Here is a 16,280-nt window from a genome sequence, read left to right on the forward strand (position 1 = left end):
CCCTAATTGCTTTCTATCCTAGAAACAATTACAAAAATAGAAGTAAAATACTTAACAGTCCTTTTCATTCTGCTTCTTGAAGCAGGCAGAGTTTGGTGATCGGCCGCTCAAGTTCATTCGTCTTCGTCTTGACTCGAACCTTGCGGACGACTCCATGCTCGTCCACCACGATCTTCACTATTCTTCCCATCAGCCATGATCCTCGGGGGGCTGATTCATCGACGATCAAGACTACGTCTCCCTGGCTGAAGTTACGCGATGGATGATTCCATTTCTGTCTTTTCTGGAGTTGAGGCAGATATTCTCTGGTCCAGCGTTTCCAGAACAGATCACTCATGTATTGGACCTGCCTCCATCTCTTTCGTGCGTAAGTATCATCCTCATCGAAGACACCCGGTGGTAGGTTGGGGTTAGTCTTGAGCAAAAGTAGGTGTTGTGGGGTAAGAGCTTCCAAATCATTCATGTCATTAGAAGGCGTAGTGATAGGCCTACTATTCAAGATGGCTTCACATTCGCAGAAGAACGTTTGAAGACCTTCCTCGTCCAGGCTTTGTTCTCTCAACGTAGCATTCATGATCTTCCTGATGGAACGGATTATTCTTTCCCACACTCCTCCGTGGTGGGATCCGGATGGTGGATTGAACAACCACTTGATGTCACGTTGAAGCAGGCTGTTCTCAATCTGTGCAGCATTCCACTCCTTTATTGCCTTTTTTAGCTCATGGTTGGCTCCGACGAAGTTGGTTCCGTTGTCGGATCTCATTTCCTTCACCTGACCCCTTCTTGCAATGAAGCGACGTAGAGCTTGAATAAAGGAGTCGGTCTCCAATGATGTTGCCATTTCTATGTGGACCGCACGACATGCAAGGCAGGTGAATATCACCCCATATCTTTTCACAGACACTCTTCCCCGCTTGACGATGAATGGCCCGAATAGATCCACACCAGTTCTGGTAAAGGGTGGTTCATTTGGTAGAACTCGGTTTCTTGGTAAGTCTGCCATCATTTGTGTACCTGATGCCCCATGTTGTCTTCGACAGGTAGTACACCGAGACAGCATTTTTCTGATTGACGAGGGGGCATCTATGATCCAATACCTTTGGCGTACGTGAGATAAGACATGATTACGTCCACTGTGCCCTAGGCACTCATGTGCTTCCTGGAGAATCAAGTCCACCACGTGATGATTCTTAGGGATGATCATTGGATTCTTGGCTTCGGCTGGCATGGATGCTCGGCTGAGCCTCCCTCCAACGCGAAGGATTCCCTCTTCAAGTTGTGGATTGAGTCTGAAGATTCGGCTACTCTTCTTGACGGAGTCCTTTCTCCGAAGAGCAGATATCTCCTCTTGGAAGCTGTTGTTTTGGCAATGACCAATGATTCCGATCTCCGCTTTTTGCAGGTCCTCCACAGTCAAGTAAGTATGTTTGAGACTCTTTTTGTAGTTCAACATTTCCTTGTTCAACTGTTGTTCATCACTGAACAATCTTTTCAACTCTTTTCTCTTCCTAGACAGGTTCATCAGAATTTCCTTGAGTCGCGTAAACCGTGCCACAGCCTTCTTGAGCCGTATCCATGAAGAGAAGTATTGAATTAGTTGCTGCATTGCATCAGTGCTTTCTACTGTGGTAGCATTAACCAGTATGCCTTTCTTCACCTCAGGATCCTCAGCCCTGAGCTCATCTTGCTGATCGGGTTTGACTGGCCACTCCCTTTCTGGTTGACAAAGGAAGCTGGGACCAGCAATCCAGACCTCGTTCTTCATGAAGGCATTCACTCTTAGACCCCTTGAGGCGCAATCGGCAGGATTCAACTGAGTGTTGACGTAGCTCCATTGATGCACGTTTGATGCTTGCAGAATTATGGCAATCCTGTTTGCCACAAATGTCTTAAATCTGATGTTCTCATTGGCTATGTACTTGAGTACGGCAGTACTGTCCGTCCAAAACTTGGAGTCTGCCAATGGCAACTGAAGCTCCTTCTTCAGCATGACATCCACCTTCACAGCCAAGGCAGCCGCCGTCAGCTCCAACCGTGGGATGGTAGTTGGTTTCAGAGGGGCGACCCTCGCCTTCCCTAAGACGAATGAACAGTGTACTTGGTTACTGCTATTCTTCTGAACTAAGTACGTGACAGTACCATAGCCTGTTTCAGATGCATCACAAAAGTGATGCAATTCAGCTTGCACAGTTTTGCCAAATTCAGGTGGCTTGAAGCATCGAGTTACTCCAAAGTCAGTGAGCTGTTGGATTTCTTCAGTCCACTTGGTCCATTGTTGTGCGAGGTGTTCTGGCACAGTGTCATCCCAGCCTGTTCTTAGTCTACACAATTCTTGCAGAATGTTTCTTGCAGGTAGTATGACTGGTGACAACATTCCGAGTGGATCATAGACTGAGCTCATTGTTGACAGGATACCTCTTCTGGTGAGAGGCTTCTGCTCAATGTTCACTTGAAACTTGAATTGATCTGACCGGATGCACCAGTGTACTCCCAAAGCTCTCTTGATGGCGAGTGTGTCCTGGTCGAGATCAAGATCTTTCACTTCCGTCGCTCGGTCTTCAAGCGGAATGGTTAACAGCACGTTACGACTGTTGGTCGTCCACTTTGTGAGTCTAAAACCTCCTGTTTGACAGATGGCCGTCAAGTCACGGAGTAGCTTGATCGCTTCCTTTTCTGTGTTGACTGATTTTAGACAATCGTCAACGTAAAAATTGTTCAACACTGTCTCCACAGCTGTTGCATCAAAAGTATTCCTGTTGTCCTTGGCACACCTTCTCAGCGCATAGCTTGCGCAGCTGGGTGAGGAGGTGGCTCCGAACAAATGTACCTCCATTCTGTACTCCTGCAGCTCCTTTGAAATGTCCCCGTCAGGCCACCATAAAAACCTGAGAAGGTCTACATCTTCAGGTGGGACCTTGACCTGGTGGAACATGGACTCCACATCTGCCATGACTGCGACTGGCTCCTGACGAAATCGAGTTAAGACACCAACCAGACTGCTGGTCATGTCAGGGCCTTGCAGTAGTTGTTCATTGAGTGTAGTTCTCTGATACGAAGCGCCGCAGTCGAATACCACTCGAAGTTTGTGCTTCTTGGGGTGGTAGACGGCGTGATGCGGAATAAACCACACCTTTCCATCACTCCTGTTTAGTTCTTCGTCTGGGACTTTAACAGCGTATCCATTGCTGATCACCTGGTTCATGAAGCTGACGTATTCATCTCGTAATGTCTGGTTTTTCTGAAGCTTCTTTCTCATGTTGATCGCTCGTTGCTCTGTCATTGCTCTGTTGTAAGGCATTTTCACATGTTTGTTCTTCAACGGCAAACCAATTGAGTAGTGACCGTTGACCAGCTTAGTGGATGTGGTAACTCTGTCCATAAACAGTTGATCTTCCTTCGACATCTCACGCTGCTCTCCTAGAGCATTCTCGGGAAAATCATACTTGAATTGTTGCATCCACAATTCTTCAAGTCGAGCCACCGATATCCGATTCATTTGGATCTGTGGGTATCCATGGTTTGACCAGCTTCTGATGTTTCCACGCAGCGGTCCGTTCACTGTCCATCCCAAGACTGTACGAACTGCATACGGCCCATCTTTCACGCTGCGGATGACCTCTTCGGGCTCCAAAGCCTTTGCGACATCCGTCCCAATCAGAAGATCGATATCCGCCTTGATCGATGGAATTCGTACGCCTCGTAAGTGTGGCCACCTATCCACGTCTTCTTGAGTTGGAATATTCTCCTGACTAGCAGGTATGGCCTTTTGCGTAAACACACCAGTGAGCTCGACAAAGTCATCACTTTCCAGGCTGCTGACTTCAAGGTCTGGCAGAACTTTGCATGAGACTGCTTTTTGGTCTCCCATGGTGGTAAGTAGGATGTTAACATTTGTTCCTTGCAGGTTAAGGTTGTTGGCTAGCTTGTTAGAGCAAAAGGAGGCGTTGCTCCCTGGATCCAAGAACGCATAGCAAGTCAGCACCTTTTTTCCTTTCTTTGCCTTCACTCTCACTGGAACGATGGCGAGGACAGTTCCTGTACCCCCGGCCCCAGTCTGAGAGCAAGTTTGCCCTGCATCCACGAATCCACTGACCACAGTTTGTTCTTCTTGTGAAGACTCCTCTTTTGGTATGTCTTTAGGTTTCTGCTTTATGTGTAACAGCGTATGGTGTTTAGCTGAACACACCTCACAGCTCTTCTTTTCTTCACAGGTACTGCTCATGTGTCCTCCTATAAGACAGCTGAAGCAGAGTCCCTTGCTTTTAAGGAATTCCAATTTTTCTTTGTGCAACTTTTTTTGAAGTTTCTTGCACTGTTCCATTGTATGATCTCCCTGACAGAAGATACAAGGTTTCATGAAAGCCATGATCATGTTTGGCTTCTTCTCTTTAACTTTCTTGTCAGCACCAGCAACATCTTTCACTGCTTTCTGTTCCTTAGCTTCAGTGGCTAACGTTGTGATGTTTTTCTTGCCAGCTGACCTTTCAGGTTGGCGCTTGGTTTGACCTGAAATTTCACCAAATACAGGGTGCGCTGCCATTTCAGCCTGTTTGGTAACGAATGACACCACGTCTTCAAACTTTGTTCGCCGGTCTTTCTTCTGTATGTCAATGGCGATGCTTCTGAATCTCTCCCTCAACCTGTATGGGAGCTTGGAGATGACTGTGCGCATGTTCGCGGCATTGTCCATCTCATCCAAATACTCTAAGTCCGACATTGCGTTGTTACAATTGATCAGAAAGAGAGCATATGCTTCAAGTGCCTTAGCGTCCTCTGACTTGATAGTAGGCCAATTTAGAGCCTTGTCAAGGTATGCCATCGAGATCTTATATTTGTCACCAAAGCGCTCCTTTAGTAATTTCTTGGCTTCAGAGTAGCCCTGTTCTGCGTCCATATGAAAACAGCTGCGCACTAAGTCATTAGGCTGACCGCTTGTGTGCTGTTCCAAATAGTAAAGCCGATCTTTGCTGCTTTCAGTCTTGCTCTCTATGCGATGCTCGAAAGCTCTCATGAAGAGACGGTATTCCATTGGATCTCCTTTAAACACTGTAATGTTTGGCGATGGCAATGTTGATAACCTTTGTTGCTTTATTAAACTCTCAGTTATTTCGTTTTGGCGTTGCATAACAGAAACCAGGTTATCTGTGTTTGCAGAATTGCCCTTTGAAGTGACAGACACTTGTCGTGAAACAGACGCTGGTCGTGCAGCAGGCGCTGCAATGCTGGATGCATTGACAGCTATTCCACCACCATGGCTGTGCTGAGATACATTACTAGCCCCATTGCTCCTATTGTGGCTGACATGTTGTCTCTGAGTAGCCATCAGTGAATCCGCTCTATTGCCCTTAGAGCCTCGTGACACAATTGAGCTTTCTTCATATCTTCTTAACACGGCTAACTTTGCATCTGATTCATCAAGCTCTGCTTGTAACTCCAATTGTTCCTTTTCAGCTTTGAGCTGTAGCTCTTTTTCCTCCAAAGCTCTTTTTTGTTTCAATTTAGCTGTCTTGCTTAACAAAGTAGCTTGCTCCAATTCAACTTTTAAGCGTTCAGCGCGAGCTGCTGACACTACGGAGGCAGATGAGACAGACTTAGCTTTTTTACTCTGTCTGGTTGTAGCTGAAGCGCTATCTTCAGGATTTACCTCACTGTTCACTTTTTTAGACTCTTCAATGCGAAGCATTACATCCTGTATCCACGAGTTTACTTCTTGCACAAATTTACCGTGCTCATCGTATCTTGGCTGAAACCAATCACTTTGATCTGCCTTCATGTTCTCTACACATCCAAGCTGAATGTACAGGTCTTTAACATCAGCATTTATCTTAATGAATCCTCCAATGAGCTCTTCATACTTATTTAGTAATTCCTGTGTTACAATTTCCACGTTTGCATCATCATCCATTAAAGCAAGCAATTCGTTTCTTTTCTCAGTCAATTTGCCTAGCTTAGCTCTTCTGGATCTGATTCTCGTCTGCAGATTATTTTCCAATGACACTTGTGTTGGTTTAACCAAACGTTTTTCCCCCGGAGGGCTTACCGTTTTTTCTTCATCATCCGTCATGATTGCTCTTTGAATGTCAGTCCGGTTTTTTCCCGATTCCACTTGCGACAGTCACGTAGCAGCCACGAGCCACTTGTCCACTCACCAGTCACGAATGCAGCCCATGATCATGCTGTTTCTGAAGTTCCTCGGTAAATCCCTCAAGTATCTTCTTTCCAGTTTCAGCAAACCTCTCCAGCGTTTGTAATCCAATGTCAAGCAAGTTTTCTTACTATTGTAGAGGCTTGTTCTTATTGATCACTAGGAAATTGCTACTTCTTACGCTGTAACTCCTCTCCAGCCCAATTGCTCCTGTTTCCACAGCTGTGAATATCCATGTAGTTGAAATAAATCCACTCCACAACTTTTGAATGAGAAGTTGAAGTTTTACTCCTCCTCTTGACACTTACAAAAATCTAAATGCATTAACTTAAATATAAACTGCTGAAATCAAGGCTTCTAATATCTGCCGGAGGCGCAGAGCTGCAGGTAAGAAAACTGTTTGCTTCATTAGTTCCTGGCGATCTGAAGGTAGAAGCGCAAAAGCATTTTCTAAGGTGGCCGGCTCGGTCCTTAAAGCGACAGTACACCTTTTTAATCTATAGGTAACAAATATACTAAGAACATAAATTATAATTCTTTTAACCTTTCTATGTAATAGTCATCATTTTTACCATAAAATAAACATATCTATTAAATTATAAATCCAAAATATATGATCTATCTTTTTAAGCATTAATTCCTATTCATATAAACATGAAGTCTTCTTTGGCCGCTACACATACTATTTTCTTAACACGGTAGACTATACTTATTTTTTCTTTTTGACTAAAACTAGACTAAAACCCTTTTGAGTTTTCGTCGACTAAAACTGGACTAAAACTATCACATATAGAAGTGACTAAAATGTGACTAAAACTAAGGCTACGGCTACACGAAAACGAAACGAGGTTTTTTTTGAAAACGGGTTCGAAAATTCTTGCGACCACACGGAAACGCGCTGCTGTCCAGACGACAACGATGAAACGATACAATACACACGCCACTGTGTCACGCCACGCTGTGAGACAATAGAGAAGTGTTAAAATTGGCTCCCAGCGTCAACGTGTGACTGACGCAAAAACGTTTTAGCTGTAACAATGGAAACGAAACGAGGCCGTTTTCAAACTTTCCCACTCTGGAACCCGTTTTCAAAAACTATCGTTTTGGGGTAGTGGGAACGCCGGCTCCGTGTGGCCGCGACAGCGAAACGATAAGAAAAAGTATCGTTTACAGTGAAAAACGTTTCCGTGTAGCCGCAGCCTAATAAGCATTTTAGTCCAAAAGACTAAGACTAAATCTAAGATGGTTGTCAAAAACAACACTGCAGCTGAGAAAATCGACAGGTGAAGTGAATGAACTAATGACCTGAACAAGGGGACTGAGGAAACAGAAGCTGTGGGGAAAACGATGGCAAAACTAAATACAAGACCTGAACTAAGAAAACTAAGGCATGAAATAAACTAAAACATGATAAAACACAAAACTAAGAGGAGGGGAAAACCCCATGGACATTAGGTTGTTATCTTTAACAATGATATTTTCAGTAGAACCATTTTAAAAAAGAGGATTTTGCAATGAAACCATTACCAGAGTAATTTCCTGAAAATACGTCGTAACATTCTGTAGAAACTTTTTGTTTAAACCAAACATTTTCTGATTACACATGACCTTGACTGCATCTATTGTTCTACTGATTGTTCTTGGGTCTTTTAACGTCTGTTGTTCTAGTGTCAGACATTACTTACAACTGACACCATTTCAAAGGTACTTTGTGTCTTTGAATGTCCAATAAGGACTTCAGTCACTAATAGACTGAAGTGAATTGAAGAGGGTGTTAGATCCTTAAAATCTTCCCAATCCGCTCTACTGTACGCAGAGGATTGACATTGTCCTACAAAGAGTATATTAGGAGCACTTTGGTCTTAGCACCTTATCTGGTTTGGTCTTAGCTCTGTACCTAACAGTAGTGCCAATAATGCTCCGGACATTAACCATGTATGGCTTAAGATCAACTAATTACTGAGGATTTGTTGCAGATATTCTCTCTTTTGGACTCCTGCCAAACTGTCAAATATTATATCTGAAAACTTTGTATTAGACACACATAATACCTGATATTACTGTGGTTAAAGTTTTATTAAAGATTTTCCAATATGTGTCAAATACTTGTGTTGTTTCACATCCAACTATTAGCCTACTGTTCAAAAGATCTTCACCAAAAGTTGTGTTATGAGCTGTGTTGTATATACAATATTAAACAAAGAGCAGAGAATATTATTATACTGCGGGATGATTTTGAAAGCTGAACAAAGGCATGTTGAAGTGTACTGTTTTACCATGAAATCTTGGGAAGTGTGCTGAAAGGAACTTTAAAATTTTCAAACTGACCTTGGTGGCCCAAGACAAGGAGTCTTTTCCCAATCGGAAGACAGGTGGTTCAATTTCCAGCCCCTGCATATGTCAAAGTGTCCTTTAGCAAGACACTGAACCCCCACTGTAGCCTAAATATGATCTTCTGTGTGTGTAAGTATGGAAGAAAGTATTTTATAGAATCCAAATATATAGGAAGAACTGTATGTGTCCATGTGAACAGGTAAATGAGAAAAACATTAAGTGCTTTGTAGAAGCCTAATGTTATAAATTGGCTTTATTCTTAGACTTTATGTATTCACATGCTGTAGTTAACTAAATAATCTATGTTCCTAGTTTGTACGTGTACACTCTGCTCATACAAACGCAATGTATGTCCAAGACTTTAAGATGACGTAGCGGGATTAAATAACTGGGTCAGATAGGTCTGGTGCAGTAGATGCACGCCTGAAACAACACTCACACACACATCGCTTATCACATCCAAAGAACATGACGAAGATGGTGGATGGCCTGCTCACATCATTAGTAAATGTTCAATGATACGTTGTCAAGTGTAGGTACTACCTCTGAGATAAAGGTGAACATAAATATGAAATGTTTCCGGATATCGGGGCTCGGTCGGACAGATTTCATGCGAGAACTCTATCTCTCCGAGTCCAGCGCTGATACTTGACGTGTGACTACCAATAAACACTTTGTTTAACTTAAGACTTCTCCAGCTTGTTCTTGGGCTTCCAATAAAAGAATCGGGCTAACACTACAAAAAAGGCACTGAAAAGTTAAGTATGGGCCATTTGCCTTTTTTCTTCTTATCTAAAGAAGTGAAAACACTGCAAAACGTTTTACACTCATTAATCAAGTCCACATGTGGTATACGTTTTTTGCTCTTGTAATTTATATTACTACATTACTTTTCTTTGGACTCTGACCTCATTTCTAAATTTGCTTCCTGTTTCATAGTTTCACCATTTTGACATCTACTGTTATGCATGTTGACTAATCCAAATACAAAACCTACAGAATGATTAACTGAATAGGCATTTACAATCTTCCATATAAAACTGACACGTAATAGAGGTACATCTTCACTGAAGTTATTCTAGGTTAGCCATGAAATCCAAAAGTTCACGTACACAAAGCTAATAATTAATGTCCTAAAGTTACAGTGTTGCAAAACTTGTATTTTTGCCAAGAGGAAAGTAAATGGACTTTAAACCAACCAAAGGGCACTGAACTTCATTTGTGTAATTCCATTTTCAGACCAAGCTGAAAAAGTGGGAATCTTTGTTTTTCATGATGCGATATAGTTGTACAAGATACAAGTTGAGATATAAATCTATTGATGTGATTTTAACGTCTTTTCGTTTTAGCTCAGTTTTATGTCTCATCATCTTAACTTACTTTCATCATAGAATGTCTTCTCTTTTGACAAGGATCACTGTATAACAGTTAAATCATTGTTCTGTTATTGCGGATCAGAGACCAAGAGACCTTCTCTGCAGTCTTACCGGTCGTGGCTAATTATGAAGGAGATGCTTTCCAGCTCTGATGACATATCTGAGATGGACTCGGTACAGGTTCTGGGACCTGAAAGAAACCCAAATGATGTAGCCTCTATCCAGAAAAGATCTAAAATATGGAATTTTCTCAAGAGAAATGCTTTTGTCACTCTCACTGTGACTGCTGTTGCCGGAGGTAAGTAGTCTTCAAAACATTTTAAAATAAAGCCCTGATTTTCCAATATCTTTTCATATAAATTAATGTATCTAAGCACCTTTAAAATCACATTGCTGTCAACTTTTTTTTTTACATGCATTGTTACTTTCTCCAGCTCTGCTTTGTGTACCGACTCCTTAGATTTCACTTTTTGATCAAGAGACTAACTTGCTGAATTTTCTCCATTGTTTCTCAGGAATTGGCCTTGGCTTTGCTCTACGACACATTAATATGTCAACGGCGGAAATTAAATATTTGACTTTTCCTGGAGAGATACTTATGAGGATGCTGCAGATGTTGATGCTTCCCCTCATCATTTCCAGTCTGATTGCAGGTTAGCTGATGAGAGTGAAGAAAGTTTTTAAAACTGATCATCTGTAATACCCTTAAATTGCCACTAAAAAGAGTATAACTTATTTTTTTGTTTAGGTAACTCAACTAATTTTATTGATATGCCACCATTCAAACATAAGCACAACACAGTGCTTTGCAAAAGAAAAAGCAGAGAATATTACAAACACATGAAAGCAGTTGACATCCAGCAGTAAAGCAATTCAAACAAATTAGCAAATAAATGAGGTATCAACATGTTTTCCTCAAACTCCATCAACTTCCTGTCCCATATTCTGATGAAAACCTATATTTGATACATCTCAATAAAAAATGAGAACATTGTATATATTATTCCTGCATTGCTAAAGCTTATACAGCCCATTTTTGCAAACGTGCAGTTATAGGAAGAGTTTTAGTTTGAAAGGCCAAAATAAATTTCTCAAGTGTACATAAAAATAATGACATTTTCAAGTATACTGTACTTAGTTATTCTGTTACCTGCCTGTTTATAATCTAACATCTTGAGTAACAACAGTAATTGGATAATAATTCAGATTAAGATTTTTATACTATAGGAAGAAGAAAAAAAGCGAATGAGTCATGTGATCTGTTCTTCACATAATTTTATTCTTATTTCAATTTTGGATTGGAAGATTGGATTTGACAAACTCATGTCATGAGTTGATCTCAAATGCAAAATGCTTGGTGGGGTAAAAAAAAATCAAGCCCAAGCTAACAACTCATTATTGGAACTGTTTGATGTCTCTGTTCACAAGTCTATCACATGCAAGATCCATAGCAGAGAAAGAAATAAGAAGCAAAAGTAGACATAAACAAACCCCCATTCCTGAAAAATACCAAATAGTACTTGGACTCAGAAAAACTATTGGTGGACTGATGAAATGAAGCTCGATCAAGTGCTTTAACAAGGTAACTAATGGGGAGATGTCAGAGACTCTGGCAGCAGAAAAAATCAAAACAAAGAAAATTATCACCAAACATGCTAAAAGAAATATCGCTCAGCAAGAACATGCCAAAATCCCCTTTGAATCCTCAAGTCAGATCCACAGTAACAACAAGCTTGAATACATTGGGCATTATGAATATCCTATACAATTTACACCAAAACATTATTTTCAAGGAATTAAAAAAAGAAACAGGCAATTTGAAAGAAACAGTTTTCTTGCCAGCACTTTAAAACTACGTCTTTCAATTGCAGGCATGTCGAGTGTAGACAGAAAGGCTTATGGGAGAATCGGACTAAGGGCTTTCACTTATTATATGGTTACCACTATTATTGCTGCTTTCACTGGCATTGGCCTGGCTGTCGTCATCCAGCCAGGGAAATCATCCAGGCATACCACAGAGCCCTCTGGTGGTACAGCAGAGGCTGTGCAGAGTGTGGATGCTTTCCTGGATTTGATCAGGTGTGTATTAAGGCCTTCCTTGGACACTGAACACTAACAATTGACTGTGTGTATCTTATAATGATCACAAAGTTGTGCTTTACAGAAACATGATCCCCTCAAATCTGGTGGAAGCTTGTTTCAGAAAGGTAAGGCATTACCAATGACATGTCTGGTGTTATATTTGTACTGTCAATACTAAATAACATTTGTGTGCACTTTTTGTCCAGTATAGGACAGTTTACTCCAGCAGTAATTCTTCAGGAAAATATCTGGGTGTCTTCAATAAGACTGAGAACAGTGAGTCTTCTCTGTTTTTGTTCTGTAACTGTGATTCTAGCCAACCATTTGTCTGGCCTAATGTCACTTCCTCTTATAATGTGGTTGTTGTTACATCATTATTTCACTGCTAATTTGACTTTTGTTTCGCACACTGGGCAGCACCAATTCCAGGCAAATCGGATGGCATCAATCTTTTGGGTCTGTTGGTGTTCTCCATTGCCTTTGGCCTCATCTTGAGCAGCATGGAGACAGAGGGAAAACCTCTGAGGGATTTATTCAACTCCCTGAACAAAGCCATTATGCTTCTGATTAATATAGTTATCTGGTGAGAGGAGATGATATTGAGGTGAACTGTTTGTGTCCATTGCACATGTATTTGTCTGCTTGTGTAATAGTTTTTTTTCAGTGTCATTGAATCATTTCTTATGTAAATCAGCTGTTGTTTTGTCTGTATCTATGAGGTGTTTTTGGTGGTCAAGATACAGTTTACTGCCAGGTCTGGTAGTTGCATGCTCAGTCTGTTTACTGTTGATAAATCTGCTGTATCGCCTTGGTTTCACCTAAAATTAGCTCAAGTCACTGCATCTCCTCTGCTGCATCACCCCTCTCTTTATGGCAGGTATTCACCAGTGGGAATCATCTTCCTGCTGGCAGGACAGATTGTGAAGATGGCAGACGCAGGAGAGATTGGTCGTGAAGTTGCCATGTATGCTCTCACTGTGATCATTGGCTTGATGATCCACAGCCTGTTCACTCTTCCCCTCATCTATATCTTAGTGACACGAAATAATCCCTTGAGGTTTGTGGGAGGCATCCTCCAGGCACTCACCACTGCCTTTGGGACGTCATCCAGGTGAATATTAGATGTAGAGTGTTGCGGACTTATTAACAATGATAGGAAGTCAGTGGGCTTAATACAAAAATGTATACCTTATGTGTCACAGTTCTGCAACCCTGCCTGTTACCTTCCATTGTATGGAGAAGAATCACAACATGGACAAACAAGTGACACGCTTCATGCTCCCAATAGGAGCCACAATGAACATGGATGGTGCAGCCCTCTATGAAGCAGTGGCCGCTTTATTTATAGCCCAGATTCATAACATGGATTTTGACTTTGGGCAAATCATTGTCCTCAGGTACTGTATGGTCACATTAAATCGATTTACAGTACATTCACTCATTCATGATTTCCATATTTTTAGTGTATTAGACTGGTGAATAATAAAGTTCAAGTAGCATACAGTGTATGTAAATGTTTTGTTATCATAATGATGTTGCTTAGCCCTTAATAAGTGCATGTTCTAACTGTCTTTGACTCGATTTGATTCTGCCTTACCAAGACGAAATTAGACTGCGGAGAAGTTTGATGATGATTATTTTATGCTATTTACAATGCACGCCTTTACAAGATAGAGCAACAGTAATAGAAGCTGCCTGATTTCATGGATGCTGAAACAATAATTACATTAACAAAGGCATCACTCATTCCCTTGCTCAGTTTGATTGTCACAGCAGCAAGCACTGGTGCAGCAGGCATCCCTCAGGCTGGCATGGTATCCATGGTGATTGTGTTGGCGTCAGTTGGACTGCCCACTGAAGATATATCACTGCTCATGATTGTTGACTGGATTCTGTAAGTAAACAGATGGACGTCTAGCATTTAATGTTAGTGAAGACTATAAAATGAAGCACTCTACATTTAGATAAATATAATAATACATGTAATAGAAGAAAATAAAAATCATTTTTTGCTTTGAATTTTAAAACATCTTGTTAAGCCTTACCATAAAAGTACCCTTTTTTTTTAACCTCAGATTCAACTGTATCTGTGTGTTAACAGGGATCGTCTGAGGACTGCCACCAACGTGCTGGGTGACTGTATCGGTGTTGGTGTAGTGCAGCATCTGTCCAGAGATGAGCTGCAGAGCTTCAGTCCTGCAGGGAAAAACTTAGTGAACAAATGTTCCCCCCTCTGAGGTGCAGGGAGCATCCATAATGAAATGACAAAGATGTCTCAATTGACTTAGTCAGACTCTCCTTGGATGCTCTTTTTATAACAAGTTATATAACTGACCTGTTGCTAGTTAAACCTAGTTCAATCTATTTTTTTTGTTGTAGTAGTAGTAGTCAACATTTTCCAGTCTTTACTTGCTTGTACTTAAACCAAAAGTGGCCTTGTCTGTAATGACTCATTTTAATGTCATTATCTCAAGATGATAAGTTGATTATTCTGTTATCTTGAGATAACAAAGCTTGTTTTAGCATGACAGAAAGTTAATTAATCACCTTTTCTCTGGAGACCAGCAGTATTTAATTGACGCTGACGCATCTATCAGATACAATATGTTACTACTGATCACAGGCTTAAAACACTTCAAAGAAACTTGTGAAAACTGAACTCTAAGTAAGACGATACTTTAGAATGCCTTTAAAATACTTTGCTAGTTCATAAGACAGAGCTGTATAGTATTATATTTATAGTTTAAACTGCTCTGGCGTTCAGGTTATATTAGGGTTTGGAGTGCAAAAAAAGGCTTGCTTACGCCACAATTCTCATGCAGACTTTGTTCAAGAGAACAAAATGAGCTTTGTTCTCTTGAGATAAAAACTTGTGATCTTGAGATAGAATATATCAAAGAAATTTCTCAAGCATTGCAGGTCTTGGGTTTCATATGTTTGAAACATGTTGCTGGCACGAATTCAAAATGAGATTTGGAAAAAAATAAAAATGAAAATACCATTTTTTTTACATTCAACATTTGATGTGTTGTCTTCTTTGTAATGTACAATATAATGTACATATATATATATATATATAATGTATTTTTCTTCCAAAAGTCAACATTATTACAGTAGAACCGTTAAAATAAATAGTCCACAAAGTTAAGATGCTGACACACAGGCTTCACCAAGAGATCATTCTAACGATTTATAATTAAAAAAAAAAAAAAAAAAGGAGAGAGATCATTGTAACTCGTGTTTGTTGACAATAAATGTTGAAGTGTCTCTCTTTTGGACCTCTTGCACCATCTGCTGGCAGGAAGGTCCATGTTCCAGTGACCCAGTTGCGTTCTGAAAATGGCTGGAACCGATTAACACATCACAGTAGTTTGGGCTAGTAATTGCAACAAAACAAAAATGTATGCAATTATGCAACTAAAGCATGAATTTATTTTGTGTATTCCCTAAAAAATTTGCATGTTATGTTAAAAGGAAATTTAAAAAACAAACTTAAACAACTTGAATTAAGGTTTATGTTAAGGTCTGCAGTTACATTCCTCACCACAATCCTCTTTGTATCTCTTCCCCTTTTGCCCGTGCAGCTGTCTGTTTTTTCTTGTTTATCTCTGTCTCTCTGCAGGTGTGGACACAGGAGATGCCGTAATCGCTGATCAACCAGCGAGAAATTGTTTGAGGTTGTGCTTTAATGCTCTGGTCTGTCCCTTACTGACTGCCAGTGTGTCAGCAGATTCTACATTGAATTGTTCAGGCCACCTAAGATAAGTCTTGTGCTCAGTGAAAAAGTTTTTTCCTGTTCTCACGTGGATATCATTCTGTCTCAGGAAAAAAATGCACAATCCACAAGCTACCTTGTACTGTACTCACCTGGATGTTGCAGTCGCTGCCAACCAGGACAAGACAGAAAAACTTCAACGTTAAATACATCTACCTCTCATTTACTCACTTCGACTTTTAGAAATGTGGAAAAGAAAGCTTTTACTTTGGATTTGGACTTGGAATATATAGTCACCCAACACTAACCAGCTTCTCTCTCATAGACACCAAAGCCATTAAATATGTCAAAGAACAATTTGGAAAACTAACTATCCAATAAAACCCATTGAACCCTCCTTTTGTGTCAGTCTCTGCTGAAGATTCCCGCCTTGCCTTAAACCTTAATGATTTAGTTTACCCATACATGTTTTTCTTTAAATAGATGCAATTTTGTTATGGTGTTAAAAACCTAAAGATGAATAGTCAAAATACTTTTTGAAAATGCAAAATACATTTAGTCACTACTCAGTTCTGTTTGAGTATTTCAGTCTTGTGCAATGTAGTGTTATTAATGCAATCCGTAAAAC

The 16,280-nt window shown here is 40.5% G+C and overlaps 1 protein-coding gene across 1 annotated transcript; it reads left to right on the forward strand.

Annotated features, from left to right (window-relative positions):
• The first annotated feature begins 9,981 nt into the window (after nt 1–9,981).
• Nucleotides 9,982–15,583, forward strand: LOC142398986 (excitatory amino acid transporter 1-like). The gene is made up of 11 exons (XM_075483293.1): nt 9,982–10,153; nt 10,371–10,508; nt 11,727–11,934; nt 12,020–12,062; nt 12,144–12,213; nt 12,355–12,520; nt 12,815–13,048; nt 13,140–13,334; nt 13,697–13,831; nt 14,039–14,150; nt 15,560–15,583. The coding sequence occupies exons 1-11, from the start codon at nt 9,982–9,984 to the stop codon at nt 15,581–15,583; spliced, it is 1,497 nt and encodes a 498-aa protein (XP_075339408.1).
• The last annotated feature ends 697 nt before the right edge of the window (nt 15,584–16,280 follow it).

The sequence above is a fragment of the Odontesthes bonariensis genome, chromosome 14, assembly GCF_027942865.1.
Source record: "Odontesthes bonariensis isolate fOdoBon6 chromosome 14, fOdoBon6.hap1, whole genome shotgun sequence".
NCBI lineage: Eukaryota > Metazoa > Chordata > Actinopteri > Atheriniformes > Atherinopsidae > Odontesthes > Odontesthes bonariensis.